The sequence below is a fragment of the Poecilia formosa genome, unplaced genomic scaffold, assembly GCF_000485575.1.
Source record: "Poecilia formosa unplaced genomic scaffold, Poecilia_formosa-5.1.2 Scaffold6, whole genome shotgun sequence".
In the NCBI taxonomy this organism is placed as follows: domain Eukaryota; kingdom Metazoa; phylum Chordata; class Actinopteri; order Cyprinodontiformes; family Poeciliidae; genus Poecilia; species Poecilia formosa.
In genome coordinates, this window is record NW_006799945.1 from 869,180 (window position 1) to 891,518 (window position 22,339).

Consider the following 22,339-nt stretch of genomic DNA (forward strand, 5'->3'; position numbering starts at 1 on the left):
ATGATTGTTTTTTTATTTGGTCTTCTGATGAATAGGGAAAAATGTCAACAGATATTGTAGTGTATTGTGATTTTTGCCGTGGCACCATTGAGTGATAATGCCAACAGAGTGCATCTCCTGTGTAAAGCTAGGAAAAATAACCCCTTTTTTCCATGTTCTTGCTACACTATTGTGGCATTTGCAACCAGCCTCAATTGGAAGACGGTCTTCCTCGCTCCCTGTTTGCCAGTTTGAATGTTGTCATATGATTGCAGTCATTTATGTGCTTTGGATAAGTTGACAACCTGAAAATGGTGAGCAAAAGAGCAATCAGTTTTGGTGTGGAAACTATGTTCAGTTTCCACACCAATGCCCTTTTACTCTCATTCTAAGGAGCAGCAACCACAAGGACAGTTATTACTGTTGCAGAGATTGGATAAGATCAAAGGTGACTGGTTGAACTTAGACAAGGTAATGACTGTATTCCACCGCTGCATGGACTGTCATGTCATTATCTACCCAGGACAGCTTTTGTATTCATCTTTTTATAGTATTTAGCAGATCCAAAATGAAGTAGAGCCAATATTCATAATGGAGTTAGATGAAAAGGCTCTAAGCTTTTTTTGTTCTGTGTTTTGGACCAGGTTTTGTCTTCTATCTTGCCCACATAAATTGGTATGGATGTTTTAGAGTTTGAGGAAGTTGTGAAGGCAAACTAAAAAGCAAAAGCCACTCTTGTACTTTATAATAATTTAATGTGACAACAGAAGATAAGGAGAGCTATACCAGTAAACAGAAAAGGAAGCAGGTCATACTTTTTACAGCATTTGTATATCCGCCCACATACTGTGACCATGTATAATGGAAATGATAGCAGGATAAAAAAGACTTGGGCAGGTGGTGCAGAAATTGAAGTGCTTTACAAACCCCAGGTGCAGGAAGACAATTACCTTTCTGCCATTGCATTACTCTCAGGTTGAAGGTATAGTGAAGTATATACAAAATGTTTCTGACTACAAAATGATTCCTAATTGGTTTAAGCTTGCTAATCCTGAATCCTATTTTACACAGCTAATGATTCATCTTTTTTTTTTCTGTTATATTTCATAACTGTTAATAAAAAAAAAGGTTTATAGGCTTAGTCATGCTTCGGCATTCCAAAGGAGGCTTGAGACTTTGAGGGTTCTCTTGTCATTAGATCTACAGGAGGCATTTTTCCACTTTCAGGGGCTGAGGTAAAACTATTGACTGTAATGCATCATGATCACTTTAAAGTTTACCCTCCACAAATGTGCGTGTGCTTCCTGCAGCCTTTCCTTTATTTATTCACTTGTCAATGTTACTCCTGGCAGAAATGGGTACCTCGGAATCTTTACTTTGAACATAAAGTTCGACAGTGACAGAGCTGAAAAACTAAACATTTTTATTTAAATGAAAAAAAAAAAAATACTGAGAGAAGATCCAGACTTTTGACCTTTGCAGAAAACTCAGAGACATGCATACCTCATGTCTGTCTGTGTATGTCTTGTAACAGGATGTTGGTGTCAAGGAGGTTGAATTAGACCTGCCCCGTTGTACCTCTGAGTCACCAAGTGAACTAGTAATTGCCCAGCAACCATCAACACTATGGATAAAGCAGCTGGCTTTCTACCTTAACACTATGATGGACTGTAGCACCAGTATAGAAAAGATGGGGCAAAACCAGAGCATGATCACCATAAGACAATATCAAGATCTCCAACAAAATTGGAAGACATCCAACAAAAATGTCATACATGGCATTCTATAAGTGACCCTATGGTGATTTATAAGTCACGGGACGTTTTATGCCCACACCCATATGACGGAACTGTTTTTTATTCTACAGCTCAAATGTAACCTTTCACAAGTGGCTGCAAGCAGTACATTTTCTTTTGGATTCCAGTTTTAATTATTCAAAAGTGTCAGTCTAATTTTGGAGAGCTTAGACTCTTCAGGAGAGCTTGAAGAATACAGGGCGTGTGCTGGATTCCTGAAAGAGCTACCAGCTTTCTTCTGTTGGCTTAAATGGGTATATTAGAAACATTTTATGGCCTTGCAGTGGTCTAGCAGCATACAGCATGTATCAAAAACTTTTAAGACCTTTTCGTGTAGATGTCTTACAGTGAGGAGTAGAGTACTGGTTAAAAAAAAGTATAAAATACTGCAGAGAACTTGTTTCTGATGACATTTTATGTAATATTCTAGCACATTGTCTTCTTTTTCATCAGCCAGTAATTTGTGTGTTTCAGAGTCAAGATGAAGGATGGAGTGGTGTTCCTGGGAGCTCGAGCCAGTAACCCAGTTATGTGGACAGTCAGTCAGGATGTCAGAAGCGAGGGTCATAGGGTTGTTACACTGCACTGTCATAGGAAGGAGAACAGCTTCAATCAAAGGTACGTATGCCTCTCTTTCTCTGCTAGTTAAAAGTGCAAATTATTATAAACAAGACATGTTATTTGTCATTTGTCAGTAAGTGATTGCTTAAAAGCAAAGCTGGGCATGACTCAGCATCTGACAAATATTCTTCTTTGGCACTGCAAAGCGCTCAGATTCTCAGCCAAATGTAGCCACCGAAATGTATTGTTGAACAAAGTGTCAGCTTTGCTTCGGCTTAATGGATACGGATAATATGTTGAGTTTTCTCTATGTCAACAAATATTCTGTAATATGCAGCCTCTGATAATTAGTTTTACACCAGTGCATAAAGATTTAATATTTATAAATGTAACTTAACCTGGAGGCCCTCAAGCAACCTGTAGAGCTGTATATTTGTTTGAGTCAATTAAGAGCTATGGTCTAGTCTTACGCATTCCTGTGTTTTCAACTTTTTCCCTGAAAAAACATTATTTATCTTAAGTAAATCTGAAATATCAACATTTTTGTATTTATTGGACTATGCAGCGCGAAGAATTATTTACTTGCTATGGAAACCATGTCTTTGCTGCAGTTCTGTTGACACTCAGACGTTTTGCAACCATAGTTTTTAGCGGCATCTGATGTAATTCATTCTTTATGAACAAGACTTATCTAAATGCATCACATGATGCACCTTCGTACTTGAAAATTTCACGCATATGTTATATTTAGCTACTTTTAAACTTTGAATTTAAACTCCTTTTTTGTGGTTGTACAGTTTTGAAAAAAATATGCATTTGTGTTGTGTTTATTCCATCCACTTGGATATTCTTCCTGTAATGCAATACAATACCATTGAATTTCCCTCTAGAGCAGCTGAATGTTATTGTGGGAAATCTTATTTATCCTTAAGATGTTTTACAAGGTCAATAAGAAAACTTTTTTGGATCTGAAATGGAACAAATGCAATGTATTTTAAAATACTTCTCTTCAAGTAAAATGCACAAGTAATAAATGGGTTATGTTATTGAAGGGATGCAACATGATGCTAAATGATTGCTTAAAAGTTAACCATTACAAACATAGAAACCATTGGGGTTTCCAATGGTGAATTTAAATATGCCTTAAATTGACTGACGCTTGAATCTTTCAGTGTCATTCAAACCTTTTAAATCAGGTTGTGCACATAGCAGAGTTTGCGGAGGTGATTGATGATTACAAGTTTCCAACCATGAAAACAAAGTGTTCACAGAATTTGACATTCTGCAAGGCCACGTAAATGACTTGAGTTGAAGAGAATAGCAGCACACAGGAAGTGACCCACCCCGACTGGGTTGTTATTTCCTCCTGCATGTCAAGGTGATGACAGTGATGAATGACAAGTCATCTATCATTTACATGTATCTTTCTTGGTGTCCCGCTGAGGAGAAGAAACATGGAATTATACAGAACTGTTTAAGTCAAGGTCATACGTGTAGGCTGGTATTTTCCTTTGCAATTTTAAACTCACCAACGGACTGACCTATAACGCAGGCAAAACCTGTTTTTAGACGGCAGGTGGACATTTATAAAAATAGAGCTTATTTTATCTTTAAGTGTTTAAATGTATTGCCATTTTATCCTACACACAAACAAACCATTGTTATGTCAGATAAATGGATGGAAATTAAGAGACATTTAGACATATAAGCTTTATAAGAACATCCTCATACACACCTAATGTGATGTAGTGGAATGTTTTTTTTTGTTGTTTATGTATGCTGATGAGAAGCCATCTGTCTTCACTCTGCAATATTTGTTTGTTTAGCCATTTGTTTCAAGTCCCTCAGTTTCCTGCAACTCCACATCAACTTCAAGTCAGTCAGTCAGGACTGCTGCTACCAAACCTGTGATCTTTCCTGTAATCTCAAGTTGCCATCCTTGCTGGTTTTTGTTTTGCTTTTCCCAGCAAACAATTTTTTTCTTTTTGTATTTTGTATTTTTTCGATTACAGTTTTGATGCTGTATTTATAATTTATTTGCATCAGGCGACCTGGTGCTTTGCGCTACAGTTTTTCATAAACGCATATCACTACAGTAAATCATTCATCTCAGTTTGCTGGTTTTTATTTAACTACAAGATTATGACAGGAGAGTGTCCAATAACATCACATTTGCTCTTTTAGTCCAATTCTTTACTGTTCTGTCATGGGGTGAGGTGTTTCATTATTTTTCAGTCTTTGTAGTGATGTGCATATTAAATTATGATGTCCTTCAAATTTTAGCAGATAAAATATCAGAGCCCACAAAATAACCAGCTTAAGCTGATGTGATTATTAATTGTGTTGCTGTAATAACATATCAAGCTGATTAATTTGTAAAACAAGGGATGCAGATTGATTTATTTGTGACTGAATGATGGCCTTTCAGTCTTCCTGAAAAACAGCCCATACTGCTGATCCATCAGCTAAAAGTTACTATTGTATATAATTTGACAGGACGGTCACCTGCAGAATGGGACAGAGATTGCTCGTTTTGAGCAACAAACAGCCTATTCCCATTTATATCACAGATTCTTTTTACAACAGCGTGTCTTTTCGGCTTGTTCCTGCAGAAAAAGCAGCTGCAACATCAGTAATAGCTCTGCTCAATTAGGTGTCCCTCTGAGCAATTAAAGAAGCCCAGCATGCACATCGGCAGGACCTCCTTTAATAACACTGAAATCATGCATTGTACAAAATGGTTTATTTGCTCCATGCCACTTCCCTAACACGATAAAAAGAGAGCCCTTACCTTTCACCACACTGAATCCCAAAGCCTTAGAAATTACATTGTAAATGCTTTCAAGGCTACGGTCATTTACTTTCTATTTATCATTGGAACCACCAAGACTGAGTCGGGTATTAAATAACCCAACATCCCCCCCAGTTACAGGGGGAGTTTCTAGTCCCTCAGTTTCCTGCAACTTATCTCCTGAAACCCCCTTCCTAACTGGTTTCCCAGCCTGTGCTATGAAACCTCTTTGGTCCAGAACACCGTGGCATGCCTTGTCTTCAATTGGCAAAAATCAGCCTACAGATGTCAAAGAGATCTTTGAGTTTTTTTTCTCTAAAGCAACAGTTAGATGAAAGTCAGAGGCAAAAAACCCTGAAGCCTAAGTGTCATGTTTTACTTGATTCAGCCAAGACTGAAATATACCAATAAAAAAAAACGAAAAAGGGACATGTTGTGACACACACTCCTTAAAAGCATTATGAAGTGCACTTTCTCTACCCCAAATGGAGTGCACAGCAAACAACATTTCTAGTTTTATATTCCTTGCATGTTTTTGTAGATTAAAATCTTCAAGGAAGGCACAGGAATGTACATAACTTGTTGTGACGCTAATGCTGACGTGCACAATAAGCCCTCTTCTACTTGCAGTTATTTGGAGCAAATATTTATTTTCACTGCACCATTCTCTTTTGGTTCTACCTCTAAACGTCTGCCACCTCCTAGAAAAACAATAAAATTAAAATAAATACATTTTATATATATCCCCAACAATCCATCCATGCATCATTTATGCTCGCTTATCCATGCAGAGTTGCAGTGGGCTGAAGCCATCTCCATCGATCATTGTCCTAGAGGCGGGGTAAGCCCTCCACAAAGTGCAAATTACGGAAGACCACTTAACCTTACATGCATGTTTTTGGACTGGGAGAAAGCCGCAGTAACCTAGAAGAACCCACACATGGGTTTGCAGTGCATGCAAACTCAATCCAGAAAAACCTCTAATAGCAGAAAATGTCAAAGTTAGAAGTACAATTTAGACTTCTACTGTAAATGATGTGAGATTAGCAAAATGGTTAAATATTCTTCTTTTAGAGCCACATGACAGTTTGAAATACTGCAAGTTTCTCTTTTCCCTTATTTTTCATTGCATAAAACCACTGATCTTTTTTTTGTTGTTGTTGTTGAAGCATATATTCAGATATCAACAACTCTAAGCAAAAATGTTTTGAGCAGGACCCAACCCTACCATAAACATTCAGGCACTTACTCAATCCACCAAATAAAAAAAGGTTTTGATGTTGCTGTTTACATCTGGTGCACATTTTTCTATTTTCAGATCTCAAATCTGGATGTTGCAGACAATTATCAAATATTTACTTTTAATGCGAACTATACAAAATATTCTAGGCATCTGCTTTGTATCCAACTAATAGACTCACAGTCTACCCCAGTCTACAAGGATTAGGCTTCAGTTGCTCCTCTTCAGTTTCCCAGAAATGCCCTCTCCCCCAGACCTTCACCCATCTCTTTGACCTGAATAACTAACAGAATGGCACTAAAAAAATAGTTGTATATTCATCAAATTTATCAAATATTTCACAATTTGGCCATCAATGTGAAGATAACACATCAAGAATGAGTTTAATAATGCTACCCTTGCAGTCAAATACGGTGATATTCAGTTTTCTCAGGGGAGGTCTTTTATGTAAAACACTGAAGATCAGGCATACAGAGAGGGATGAATAGATAGAAAATATAAAACCACAATCAGAGAAAATATTTTCCCTTGGGATTTCAGGCTGTGTTAAAGGTTGTGTAGTTCAACAAAACATGAAGCAGACTGCCAAGTAAACACTGGCTTAAGGGAATATCGGTGAACTCCACTGACACTGAGCCCAATAGAAAACTGGTGGAGAGACTTTAAAAGGACGTTTTCTGTGCCAGATTGAAAAGTTCTGGAAACCAGAATAAGGTAATCATGTTTTTTAATTAAAAATACTCATAGTTGCTATGATCGTTGTCTTCACTGTGCTCATGGTTTGCATGGTCAGAGATGGTAGATTGCAAGACTAGAGGGATTGACTTGAACATATCATAGAGAGTCACTTTAACACAGTTGTCAGAAAGTAACGATTTGGATCTGATTGTTTACAAATTCACTGCTAGATCTTAAATTATGCATGACTTTTTTTGGTCAGTGTGAAGCTGAACAATTTATTTTTTATTTTTTTATCAGCAGTTGTCAAGTAATAAGTAGGTTGTACTAAATGTTAATGTTCTTCAATTTTCTTAGAAAAAAAAGTTCTCCCTCAGAGATGGTTGCATATATTATAAGGCCACTCATTTGACTAGACAATGGAAACTGGACAAAATAGTGTCTTAAATTGTTTATTTTATTAATGTGATTTTCTTATTGTTGTCACATCTAGTGCTGTTGGTATGGACGTCAACATTTCTCTACATAGGAGTGTTACACAGAGTTTCCAATTGTATTACACAATAAACGATGATCTTTTGATTTATAAACATGTGGATATTTTCCCAAATGTGTCAATGGAAAAATGTAAGAGTTATGATTAGACTGGAGGGAGATTTTAATTTTTCTACATTACTCTGATTTTAAATTGAGGTTTTGAAATTGGTCCATGTTAAAGATAGAGATAAAAGTACAGATTTTGTTATAAACTGTGTGGCGAGACCGATCTTGCCAAGTATTCACATAAGAACACTATATATCATCGTGTGACATGTTGGGTATTATTTGCTGGATTTGACTTTTGTTTTTTCTGTTTTTTTTTGTTTTTTGTGTTTTTTTATCCAAACTCTGCTCTGTGCACAGACAATTTTACAATCAGCCAAAACTTGCTTGAAGACTTGTGATTCTCTTCTGGGCTTCAAGAAAGAAATAATGTGTTTAAGGCGTTGGATGGAACAATCAAAAATGTTCCCTTTTATCGCAAGTTGAAGCAGCCCAGTTAACATTATCTCCTTGAGTTGCCGTGGTGATTGCAAAAGTCCTGATTTTAGCATCGGATAATCAGCAACGGTTGTATCACAGTAAATGGAGAATATACACAAATAAATGCACACATCTTAACTATAGAATAGAAAGTGAAGGACACAAAATACAAACAAGAAGTTTGTTTTCTGATAGGACATGACATGAGATTATTTTCTGATGTCACTTGAAATTCTCCATATTAAAAAATAATAATTACTTATGCCCTTCTCAATTACCATTGAAAGAGTGTTTTTCTGCCTTGGAACCCATCAAACTTTATAACTGCTATTGAACTATTTGCAAAATGTTTATTATTATTATTATTATTATTATTTATTTATTTATTTATTTATTTAAGTTTGGTTGAACTCCAAGTCTTTCAGACTAGAAAACTTGGTTTTAAAAATATTAGCATTTAATATTCCTTCCAGTAAGAAGAAAAATGCTGAAAAAAATAAAAACATGGACATGAATAATTCTGGGTTTAAGTGTAGACACATTGTGTGTGTGTGTATTTATATATATATATATATATTTTTTTTTTTTTTCCCATTAATTATTTTGTAAATTCTTTAAATATTGTAGTCTCCATTATGTGGAGACTACAATCAGTTTTTTTTTCATTTCTCAAGTAACAAGCATTCCTCTCTAGACATCCTGTCTTTTATCTCTCTCCTTTCATTTTATTTCCATATTACAAATATAAGAACAGGCACAAGAATCGATCTGACCAAATGTGACATCTGTGGGCCAGCAGTCATTAGAACAACACTGGTAAAATATCATGCAGGACACCGTAGTTTCATCTTTCCAATGGACAAGGTTAAAGGTTTCATGTCAGCAGATATATTTACTTTCCAGCTTACAATGGGTCGTGACCCCTTTAAATAAAGCAGGTGCTAAAAGTTTGGTAAAGAATACACGATTTTCTCTTCTGCAGCTTCCTCTCTTTTTTCAAATTTGAGACACTCTTTAAATTAATGACTATAACCAGTTAACCAGTTTCTGGGTCACAGGCAGGAGGCTAGGGAACACAAGAGTCAGAGAGGAACAGATTAAATCAAGGAGTGGAACCTTATTTCTTACACATTCTGCTGCATTTAATTGCGATGGTAAAATCTAATTGCCTGATCATCAGTAAGGGGAGAAACAGGAAAAATGGCAACCTAAAGGAAAGGGCCAAGTTTGGAAACTGTTAGAACGTACCAAAAAAAGCCAACGGGATAAGTGTACGCACTGTTTGAAAAGTTTCAAGGTGCGCATATTTTTTTCACATAATTCACTGAGTAATGACTTTGTGGCTTCTTTGATCCTTTACTGTTTCATCCTCTTTGTGTTGGTGATATTGGGAGAGACACTCATTTTACAGTAATCATGGTTAAGAAATAAAAGACCTGGTTTTTGAGGGTTCAATTCAGTGTGCTTCTTTTAACGATCTGTTACACAAGCATTTTCTCGTCATTTGTATATATGCTTTTTTTTATTGAGTTTTTTTTTTTTTATCCTACCTTTTAACGAGTCAACATTTGCATTATGCATAACTTGGATTCAAGAGGAATGCTTCATTTAAATATATAGGTTTGTGGATTTTAAATGAAGTTGATACCAAATATATTCAAATGATTTAAAAAGCTGGAGTAAAAGATGTTTAGACACCTTTCTATCTAACACAATAAAAGTCAAATGCAAGAGATCACAGTTTACCATTAACCCTTGCTGATTACTGGGAGATGTTATTGAATCCATTACAACTCTATGGTTCAATTTACTACTGACCTTCAGATGGCGCTATGATCCCTATAGAGATACTCCACCACAGTTCAATAGTTCATTCATCTGGGATTCTTGTATGTATAGTGTAGTCCTGAGATGGTATGCCAGACCTGCATACTTTCAAATCTGAGATATAAAGTGGTTTTATTCTTCATTTTCCTCAGAAAGTGTGGCTGTTCTTGTTGTGTAGGTTTATGGCCAAGAGGGTTTGTTTGGTAGTTTTACAATTCACTAGCTCTTGGAAAGTAGGGGGTCACTTCATGGCCCATTCTAAAAAAAAAAAAAAAAAAAAGATTTGCTGAAACAATACATTTCTTCAAAAGAACAAGGTATTCTGCTCTTAGTCTTCTCCTGTAGTGTGCTCAAGTATTGTTTTAGGCTATTTAAGGGACAGATTCCCAATATTTCACAACTAAATCAAAGAATTTATAAATTTTCATTCATACACATGTATATTTTAGTTCATAAACATCTTTTTTTTTTGTCTTGGGCCAAATAAAAATACCTTTGTTGCTAATTTAAAAGGAAGTTTGTATTTTGGGTATGACTAAGATGTAAAATTGCTTTCACGGTGCATAAACATTAGATGTTTTTTTGTTTTTTTTTTATCTCTGAAAGATTTGTCCTGCCTGTGTGCATGCATCAAACGAGTGCACTGTCTCCCACAAAAACCTGTACAAACAAACAAGTGAACAAAGAGAACCCTCCAGCAAATTTTCACCTTCAAAGTGTAAGGGATTGAGAAACATGTCACCGCAGCCAGTCTGCTGCTCCTGGAGATGACTCCTGCTGTGAGCATGTGGGCGTAAGGTTTACTCTGAAACACCGACAAGGAAGCGTTGTATTACCTACACTAAGATGTAAGCCTCTTAACCAAAGAACGCCAAACCTCAGCTCTTGACTGATGAAGCAACAAATCATTGATGGATGTTGACGTGTGTATTAGAGTTGGCATTTTATATTAAATATGTTTTTTGCAGGATTCTTAAACTATTTGGGGTTTGGATACACAGTAAGTATTTATTACTGGAAGTTGCATAAAATCTTCCCAGACTTCTGCCTTTTGTTTTCTGAGTTTGCTCAGTGTGCAGGCACTGGTTTGAAAATAGGTTAAAGATTTAGATTGTTTTCTGACGGTTAATTGAGTCATGTTTTAGGCATCTGTGAAATCGAGGCTTGTCACTCTGTGTTTGCCCCAGCCATCTGCTGCAGGAATGACATGAGCTGCCAAGGGTCTTTTTCCATGAAACAAAGAAAGCAAGTGAATAAGGGTAAAAGAGTTGATTTTGAATTAAATGATTAGCATACTCTGTTCCTTGGGAAGTGGAAAATCACAATTCTCATATAAATAGCTCATAAAGATTCGAGTTAGAAAAGATTGCTTGAGCAAATAATTATCTCTCAATGCAGGATTTCCTTCAAGGACTCTGTACCATACTTGATTTTTCATTTTAATAAGAAACTACCTGCTGACTTAAATTGTAGACCTTTGCTTCAGTATAATTCAATTTCATCTTAAACAGATCGTAACTGCAGGGATCCTAAGATGTTACAGTACTGTCTATATTAATGACAAAATGGGTGATTACAAAAGCATGTTTTTCATTTTGATCTAGATTAATGCATAATCTTTTTAAAATTCAAATATATAATTGGATCTATTCTAGTTGCTGTTCTTTCTAGTATTTATAGAGCATTTCCTAATGAAAGGCTTGATTAGTGAGGGGGCAAGGGAAGCAAAAACATTCCTCTGTTTCAGATCCACAAGAAATCAAATTAAACTGTTAATTTAAAAAAAAAATAATAATAATAACTTGTATACCTTATAAACGATCATTATTAAAAGGGACTTTTAATAATTTCACTTTTAATAACACTTTTTGCTTCTATTGAAGACAGAAAATGAACAGATTAAGCTACTACATAGCATTCCACACCTAACTAATGCAAGAATAGACAGCTTAAAATATAGAAAATTTGAAACCCATTTTCCTTTATTGTCGTCTGTAGCATAGAGAGTGGTTTCAGCATTCTGAGTACAGGTCAAGAGGCAGCGGAGGATACCTGCCAGTCCAATGATAACTCATTTATTGCAAGCAATTTGTGTAAGGTTTTTTTTATCCTATATCCTTGATGACAGGCATCATTTAATTTACACACTGGTAAATGTAAGTCTGAGAAATGCCCTTAAGTACACCACTAGACAGTAATTGCCAACAGATTATAAACAAATGCCAATTAGTGTTTAGTGTTATTAAAAAGTGTTTTCTAACCTTTTTGCTTTGTATTTGTATATGAGAGATTAGTCTTTCAGATCTGTACTGCATTTATTTTGCTGAAAGCAACATAGTTATGAATTGACATTGGTCAGTGTTGGGTATCATTTACTTTAAACTTTTTTGAGAGGAATTTTAAATTACACTCGTCTTTCTGTTTATTTTCTTTAAAAAAAAAAAACAGCATAGGACTTGGCATTTGTTCCTTCTCTGCCTGGTATTTTACCTGTCACAGGTTGTGCCCCAAAAACAATGTGTACATATTAAACCATAAACTAGGTGCACTGTTACACCCGCACTCGGTAGCTTTTCAAAATTTCCATCTCACAAAAGAATGGTAAAAGCCTGAATATTAAAGTATAAACATATAAGAACACTTCTTACAAATGTTCAACAAGAGAATCCAATGAAGTTTTATATTAAAAATTGAAAGGCCACTTTTGTTTTTTAATATACTTTTTTTTCTGGCCATTCTTCAACACTACAAGGTCAGGTCAGATTCTAAATGAATGTCTTTAATTTAAAACTTGAAGCACAATCTGCCCAATTTACTGAATAGGCATGTAACGATACAACCAGCTAAGGATATAATGCTTGACAATTAAGATTCTCCTGTTTTTATTTTATTTTTTAACAAATTAAAGATTTCACACAGAAAGCTAAAAAAACAACAAAAAAAAAAAACTCTAATCAATGTGCAATATTCCTGTCCAGATTTGAGTTTGTGAGAGCAATTATTTTAACATGCATATTTTTTGATCTGTGAAATTTAGTTGGAGTACCTCAGGATAATCCACACATGCATACAATGCTAGCTCCACCACCATGCAGCCCAACATGTAACTAGAGATTATAAAATGCAGTCCAAATTTATTAAAAAACCAATAGAAATCACCATTCATTTGTTAGCTGCCAATGGTTGGAAAAAATTACAACAAAGCTGTAAACTTTCTTATCTGCCATTTTCTGTTTTCTATAGATCACCAGAAGTTATACTAGAAAAGCATTTTCAAATTGCAGTCTTCTTTAACCCAAGTCATCATTTTGGCTGATTAGTCTTTATTTATGAACGAAACACAGTCACAATCGCATATAGAATAAGATGTTGAGCCTAAAATGCTCACTTTGATATCCAGGGCTTATAATAATAGCTTAACCTTACTTTTGAATGAGGTCATACACTGACAGCAACCTAGATAGACAAGGAACATATTAGTATTTTAATATTGCGAGAATGGCACAATCACCCTCAGTTATGACTGCATGATGTGTACCAGAATTTACTTTGTTAGCAAACCCAAATACATTTGATTAAATCCTCCATGTTTTCCATATAAAACATACAATATGTATGTTGTGCAATTTCAGTCTGAAACCCTAATGACCAGTTTTATCGGTTGTTCTTGTGATATGGTAATTATTGCTGGAGGCTTTGTACGGGTGATGATGATCTTTTCTCATCACTTCTCCTCTCCACCTCCATGACAGCTTCCGATTCTTTTTTTGCCCTTAATATAAAATGACAGATAATTATCACCTGACTTTGTTTGAATGACTACCGTCAAAGGTAAATGTGGTTACTGTGTAATTTTTTTTTTAGCAAAGAGAAAAAGGGACATCTTTCAGCAAATATAGTGAGCATATTCAATTTGTTACATTGAAGATGTTTACTAAAATGATGTGCATCAATGCAGTTTTGGTATTTTATGTGCAGGAAATGACTTGAAAACAATGTTTTGCTCATTTTGCGGTAAGCCTATGATAATGGACACATCTATAAGGCCGTTTTGCTCCATTTCATGAAGTCGTTAGGAGTTGGAGTCATTGACAGAGCAATGATGAGTGAAGATCGAATGGGAAGGGAGTTCAATAATCAGTCCTTTCCAGTTCATCGGTAGAGGTCAGAAGGCCTTGTGCTTGGACTGAGCTTGACTCACAGGCTGCATAAATGCATACAATCAATGGCCAGACCTAGCAGGAGCTTGTAGGACTGCATTTACGACTTGAGCTAAATCAAAGGTCCTGTCAGAGCAATCTGATTCCAGTATAGGAACTCTCCACATGTCTCCAAGACCCACAGACGATAACGGCCTTCCTGCTGCGACTACCTGCGCTTCTACATGTATGCTTTGCGTTTATGTAGATTTCATATTATCATTGGCAGTACATCTTTCTTCGGAGGACTTAATAGAAATAATTTGTTTGGTTTTACTAATCTTTTCATCTAACAGTAGCTTTAAAGGGGGGCCCTTTAGCTGCAGCAGGCAATGCAGAAAGATTAGAGGGTTTGTGTGTTTTAGAAAGAGATGGAAAATTACATAGCCAGTGTCTGACAGAAATTAGATGCAAATTTGCAGGTGCAAGTGTTTGAGTGTACAAAGTTCCCTGCATGTCCTTGAATATAATCTTTTTAAAGTCACTGTAGTTTAGATGATGGATAGCGAAGATGAAGCAATTGCCTCTCTGAGGGGTCTAATTATATGAAAACTACCATTTTCATATTATTCCAGGTAAAGGTAGCATACAATTGTAAATTAGAAACATTTAAGTGCATCCTTAAATTAGCCAAACATTGTGTTCCTGCATGCTTATAAGTCTCTTTCTCTCAATGCTTGTTTATACCAAGCAGTCAAAGGTAGACATCTAGGTGATAAATGTGTCTATAATATTGATCATATGTAATTTAATTAACATGAGTGGGACATGACTTCCACTGGGCATCCCATTTCTTTAACACAAATGGCACATGGTTGAGATATACCCTAAGATTGATTGTTAAACCTTTAAAATAGTCAGTGATAGAAACCAACTAAACATAATGCAAATGCATATTATTAAATTGGCAATGTCAATGAAAAATGTATTTATTTCATGAAGTACAGTGTAAACTATATAGTTTTACAACACATGGAGTGAAGCATCAAGTGCCATTTTAATTTATTTTGATAATTACGTCTCGCAGACAATAAATACACAAAATTTAGTTTCTTCTCCCAAAAAGTCAGAATAAAAAGGGTTTTCAATATAGAAACTACATAAAAATCTCCCTGTACTGTACTGTACATATGCTCAACACTTGCCAACACTCTACTCATTAAATGAATTATTAAGCAGTGTAGCATGTCATGTTGAGGTTTTACAGAAAGCCGAGTTGCTTTAAAAGTGGCCTTCAGCACATCTGCATTGTTGGGTCAGGCGTCTCTTTATTTCTTCTTCACGATATTCTGGAAATTCTCCAAGGTTCAGGTCAGATGAGTTTCTTGGCCAATCAAGCACAGAGAGATATTGCAGCGATAAAAAAAAAAGGGTACTCGTACTTTTGGCAGTGTAGGAAGGTTCCAAGTCCTTCTTTAGAAGGTAATCAGCATCTCCATGAAACCTGCCAGTACGACGGATACTCTAAAATTTGTAGAGAGCTGGCGTGAGTCTGGACTTGATAAAACCCAGTGGGCGAACAGAAGCAGATGACCTGGCCAACTAAATCACTGTGAAAACCTTCATGGAACTGGAATCATGAGCTTCTACATACATTTGCTCTTCAGACTGTGGGTTCTTGATTTTACAATTCTTTACTTCTATCTAAAAAGAGGCACTTGGATGATTCATTAATTGATCATTATTTGCTGAAGGAACCTGTATTCATTAAAATTGCTTGTCTAAAAAGGTAATTAAAGATAATTTAGTTGCTTTAGTCATAAAGCCATTTAATGCCATGTTATCTACAGTTTCCTTTGCCCTCTGCTTTCTCCTAAAGACCCCCCATCTGTGATGTCAAGACAACTTCAAAAGTTGATTTGATTTCAATATATGCTAGTAAGTACCGCTATGAAAAAACAAAAATTAAAGTCCCAACTGTTTTTATTTAAAAATGCTTTATTCTTTACAATATCCAAATAATTATTACAATTAGAATGCAAATGGATAAAAAACATAAACTAATGCCACACTTTCATTATTAAACATGCCAAAATGAAACATTGTGTGTGGTGAAAGAACCTCTTGCTGCTTCCACATTATTTGAAATGTAAAGAAGGAGCCAGATGCAGCTCAGAACAAACAGCAGCTGACTTCATCTTTTTTTTTTCTTAAATTAAGTTTCACATTTACTATAAGCAGTGTTTTAGGTAAAAATTTAAATAACATTAGGGATACAATTATTCTCAAAACAGTGTCCTTTTTCATGCCATTAATTCAAGACTCCTCTTCAATATGGAAGATGTGAATAGTTCAAGTGGTTTTCCTGACCAATGAGGCATTGCACAGCTCAAACAGTGAGCTTTTAACTGAGCCAATGATTTTGCTGGCCTAGCTGATAATGCAGGAACGTTTTGATTTATATATAATAGTTATGAAACTCAGGCTGCACATGCTGCAACAGTTTCCTGGAAGATGGTCCTGGGTTTGAACTTTTCTCCATAGAGAATGCATATCCTCCCTCGCATAAAGTGGGTTCCCTCTGTGTACGACGACTTCCTCCCACAGTCCAAAAATATGACTGAGGTTCTCTGATCGCTCTCTAAATTTTCATCTAAATCATAATCTGTTTTGTTTATATAAGTAATAACATATCGTATAATTGTTTCTTTTGTTTCATAGTTTTGCTGCTTTCTATAATGTACAAGTTTGCACTGATTAGTTAGCCATTCAAATTGAACAAATATAAACTGTTCTATGTAGCATTAGTTTTACTTTTTGAATTGTATTCCCTAAGATTAATTAACTTTCAGTGATACTCTTCTAATTGACAGTTATGCCCACAGCATTCATAGCTTTAGGGATGATTTATCCCCCGTCCTCCACCTCCTTTTTTGCTCAACCAGTCTACTTATTTATCAACAGCTCAAAGCGTAAATTAGATAATTACTCTAATTCTGAGATATCCCTGAACTCTTCTCTACCTGATACATTTTCCCGTTTCAAAAATCTCCTTGACTAAGAATCCAGGGATGATGAGTAAAGGCCTTCACTGGCTATATTACCTAGATTTAATCAAATGTGCTGATAACTAATGCAAGGGTAACTTGTCTGTGTTGTTGTAACATATTTCAACGGAAACTACATTTAACTTCTTTTTTTTTATGTCCTATTAAGTATAGAAATATTCTTATATCCCTCCCCCCCAACACCCTTCACCAGCACTCCCCGCTCTTCCTCTCCTCTTAAAAGTGCTGTATTGTAGGGTATACCTAAGTTATCAGCTACCAAAGCCAGCAATGCTGGGGGTGTCTACAGTCAAGCTGGTGATTGGCCATGGAGCCTGGTAGTGTTTGATAAGGCAGGCGTATTGGCCTTGGGACCCTGGGCTCAGAACCCTCTGATCCTCTTCATCTTCTAATAAATCATATGCTGAATCCCTGGCTCCTGTTTAATGCATTTGAGCTCTCTTTGAGGTACTACAAGAAGTCATCTGAGGATTTCCAGCACGAAGTCCCACACTAACAACTTAAACCTGCTTTACAGGGGAGAAGTTAATGGAATTTGCCCTGAAGTTGAAAACTGTCTCTGAAACTCACCCCAAACAGTTTTTCCCTAGATTTTGGAAGCACATTTTTATGGGTGCATAGCTGCAATGTGGAAATGTGTGCATCTAGCACAGATTACAGTCATTTCTGTTGGAATGAATAGATATTCAGATGTAATAATTTTTTTTTTCTAAGCTTTGTTTTCGAGGCTTCAAACTGATGTATTGAAAAGGTCATATTAGCTGGCAGATAAAAAGCTCCCCTACTATTTAAGGAAATATATATCTTTAAAATTGTATGTATAAATTAAATATGTATGAACTGCTATTATGCATTCACTGAGAAATAAAATATTCAATCAGCTTGAACTCTATCTCAATTAAATTAACACTTTTGAATTTATCTTTGCAAAAATTGTTTTCTGTACCATAACATGAGCAAATCCTAAGAAAAGTAAATGTGTGGCATTTCTGCCTCTCATCCTTTCCAAAGGATGAAAATGGCTCTGTTATCCTGACAAATAAATAGGCAAAAGAACAGAAGTAAATTTTAAAGTCACAATAAGTCAGGCTGAGGTTGGTATTTTTATTAACCCTGGGTTAATAACGCAATTTAATTAATTTGATTGGTTGTTGAATTAGCTGCTTTATGTGTTTTTATTTATTTATTTTTTTTATTTGTTCACTGAAGGTCATGGTCAGGCAGGCAAGTCTGACATTTCATTTATTGTCACATTTATTGATAGGATAAAAGATAAACAAGAGATTTGTGATGGGAAATTATGCCGTAAAAGTCTACAAAGAAACATAATTTGACGACGCTCTCATCCTTTCATATTTCTGGTTAACTCATGTTAAATCTTGTACGATGGTTCTACAGTGTAAAAAAAAAAAAAAAAGTCAACGCTGTCTAAGTTTATAAACATTTGTTCTTAAGTCTATATCAGTGTGGAATATTATACACCAATACCATCATGCTGTGATAAGTAATCACTCTGGATCCATGATGGAACCTAAATTTGATAAGCTAGCTTGATGATATTACTGCACGTCGCTCCTAAAGGCAGCTGGTACAGACCAGCACCGACACTATGACTGTGAAATAATATAAGGTTGACGAGCTGGTGCTGACATTAAAGGAAGTAAGTTGCTATACTGTCTTGCAAAATTTTTCACACCCTTTCAACTGTGTGCTCCCCAAAGAGCTCAGTAGGGGGCGTGTTATTATTTTCAGTACATCTATTACTCTAATATATGAACATAAAATTTGCAGTCAAAAGGCTTTATTGTTGCCAGTCACATTCTGAATACACTTTTCTCAACATTCCTTAACAATCCTTTTGAAAGCACCAAGCTTCTACTGACTGAGGTATGAATTTTTAATAAATATAAGTGTCTACCCCCAAATATATACATATTTCTACTTTTAAAATATGCAAAATACTTTAGGAAGTAAAACATTTTGTGAACTTACGATGGGGAATGCTGGAACGGAACATTTCTCATGCTTTATCATCATTTAGCTGCTGCTCAACTTATCTCTCCCTTAAGATGACAGTGAGAGTCTTTGTAGTAGATTTCCATCTACTGATAGAAAGATGAAAGTGATATATTTTCTGGGAGCATTCTTAACAGAATTTTAATTAAGCGCATCATCGGCGTAAAACAAGCTGTCTGCGTTGAACCACACAGTCTAACACCGCTCCACAGCGCGATCATCGCGGTTAGGTTCAATTGCGTCTTGTTTTGAAGCCGAATGCAGTTACTGAATTTTTCTGGGGGTGTAAAAGAGTGGAGACGATTGCCTTCAAGAGGGCAAACTTGATTTAATGGTAGATTTCCTTTGTTCTCACATCGTTATGGCACGTTGGGAGATGGAGTGACTCAAAACAAGAAAAGAAACAGAGAGAAAATATCTGAAGGCAGGAGGGGCGAGCCGGAGAAGTGACTTGAAATGACAGAAGTACAAAAGAAACCTCAGCGTGTGTAAAGACTTGCTGTGATGATTCACAACACACAAAGCCTGGGATCGTGCGCATCATCAGATTTAACAGTACCAAGCGACAACTGAGTGGCAAGTAATGAAAAGAACAACTTAATATAACTCCTGTCATCTCTGTGTGTGCTTGTAAGTAGTAAGAAGAAGATGAAGAGTCATTTGTGGTGAAGAGTTTAGACACCAAGGGAAAGATTAGCAAGTCTCACCAAGTTGATCCCTATTGTCCAGGGTAAGAGGATGAGTGCCGCAGCCCTCTGCAGAATTTTACTAACTTGGCTAGAGCTCACAGAAATCAATGAGGGGATTGTGGTTTTTCCCATTTTCTGATTATGTTGCATCAAATACACTGTCTTTCTCACAGTTTATAATCTGTTACTCGAGAGGAGATTAGTGACAAACGGTAAAAAGGTGATAATGGTAGGTAGTGTCATTAGGGCAGACATTGTGTGGTCTCTCTCTGACTTTGCAGTCAAGGAATTCCCAATCCTCTTGCTAGTAAGACAGAATATTAAAGCTATTTTTACTTTCATAAAATATTTAATATCTTATCTAATACTAAAGACGACACTTGTGGCCAAATGGGAAACTATGAAGCTTATTCTTCCGTAGGATTCCAAGTAAAAAAAAAAAGGTTTTTCTTCTATGACAGAAGTTAAAATTTCTGACTGCAGACACTGTATAGTAAAAGTGAGTTCATGCTTCTCTTTAGCATAAAATTCCCAGAGCAACTGCTAGCAGGATTTTCACACAATCTTATTTTAAGACACATAAGTCAGTTAAAGGCATATTTGACAGCAACACTTTGTGTAATAATAATTATTGGAGGTATATCAGTGGCAAAAATCTGTTGCATGAACCTTTCACAGCCTTATTATATCATGTACACTGGCAGCATATAATTATCCAGATAAATTCACAATTATTTCTTCCTTGTGTTATCCCAAGTGAAGTCCTAAGTCTTTTCACCCTAAGCCAGAGTCAAGTTTCAAATGACTAAAATTAACATTTTTGCATTGGATGTGAACCGTACAGACAGCCTGAAACAGAATTGCTATAGATTATAAATTCAAAATAACATCCTGAGGCTAATTTCATGCTAAAACATATTTTTTTTATCATTTTATTGATTTTAATTGCTTGCAAAGGAGAATATTTAATTGACTAAAAATTTAAATATGCATTTATGTTTTGTTTTTTGTTTTTTTTTTTTTTTTAAAAAAAGGAAAAACTAGTTAACTGGCTACTCTTAAGAATCTGGAAAAAAACACAGCCAACAAAAAGTGGATTTATTTGAAAGAAAAGCATCTTTCTTTTTTCATTATTATGATTTTGATGACCCAAAGTTATTTATTATAGAGGCCAGTTTAAATGAAATTTGTTATTTTAATGTTGCAGGCAAACATCAACAAGTTGTCATGAAGCATTAATAGCTTAAGTTTCATAGACCTCCCTATCTGATAAGCCAGATAACCTATTTGATAGCAAACTGACCTTACAGCCTAGTAGAAACATTAGGTATTGAGAGATTTATGAGCTGCTGCAGGTAAGCTCTCTTTTTCATTTGAACCTGTGGATAGGCAGCTTTGACCATGGTGGTAAAACTCCAGAGACCACAGGCATTTTACACTTCAAATCATTTTCCTTAATTCATTCTATTACCTCCAACTTAAATCGAAATCGAAATCACACAGAGCTGAAATAAAATTAATCAGCTCAGGGTGTTCACATCTTTCATAATTTAGGTTTTGTTGCATATAATGTGCTTAAGAGAACTGGATATCATTTTTCTAGGATTACCTTGAGATTGTGAATCTGTGAATAGATATAATTTGGAGAAAAATCTTGCACAATGAAAGGAAGCCGGAATAAGGAAGCATGTCTTCATATCATTTATTGTTTACCATAGATGATTTGTTTTTGATTAAGAAATAAGCAGTAGGCAACAGATGTCAAACAATTTGGATTGGGAAAACGGTATAAAAAACATATTTTTGATATCTTAGGAAAATCTCACATATAGATAATTTACAAATGCAAGGAAAGCTGAGATTGTAAGCGACATCTCAGTTGAAAGTTTTTTTTACCTTTTTCTTGTGAGTTTAAATATATTTTAATACACTCTCACTTCTGGAAGATGCCATCGATGGCATTAACAAAAAATAAATAAATTCTGCACACTTTCCCAATGTGAATAAAAAACAACTTACAATATACTTTTGATTAAGATTTTTTTAAAAATTTTCTCCTACAAAGTAAGATGATTTTACAATTTTAAGAACTTACCATTTCCTTTATTCCTTTATTTTCTTGTGTTGTGTTTTAAGCTCTGATTGTCTTTTTGTTTTGTTTTGTTTTTTTTTTTGTGGCATTGTCACCGCTATAGTTTGATTGGTTGATGCCTGGAGCCACATCTGTTTGATACAAGAAGCCCAAATTGTCTAATTTCACACACTGTTTGAGAGAAACATAAGAAAAAATGTGGCAAGGAGAGGAGAAAAGAAAATAGACCAGCAGGCAATTGAGATGAGTTGAGAAAGGGTGTAGAGTAGAGTGGCAAAAAGGACAGGAGGGGGGTAGGTAAAAGCAGGTCAGGGTAAGAATGGCTAGCATGGGGGTCAGTGACAGAAAAAAATAGTTATTCCAGAAAAATATTGAGAAAACAGAAAGACCCAAACATAATTTGGAGGAGAACAGCAATATCTCTCAATTTTCTTTTTCAA

At 35.5% G+C, this 22,339-nt stretch overlaps 1 protein-coding gene across 1 annotated transcript in view; it reads left to right on the forward strand.

Annotated features, from left to right (window-relative positions):
- The window catches only part of LOC103147499 (transmembrane protein 132C-like), a 153,273-nt gene that overhangs the window by 91,142 nt on the left and 39,792 nt on the right, over positions 1–22,339 (forward strand). Inside the window, exon 4 of the mRNA XM_007565883.2 lies at positions 2,250–2,393. Coding sequence (XP_007565945.1) covers positions 2,250–2,393 — 144 coding nt within the window. The remainder of the gene's footprint in view (positions 1–2,249; positions 2,394–22,339) is intronic.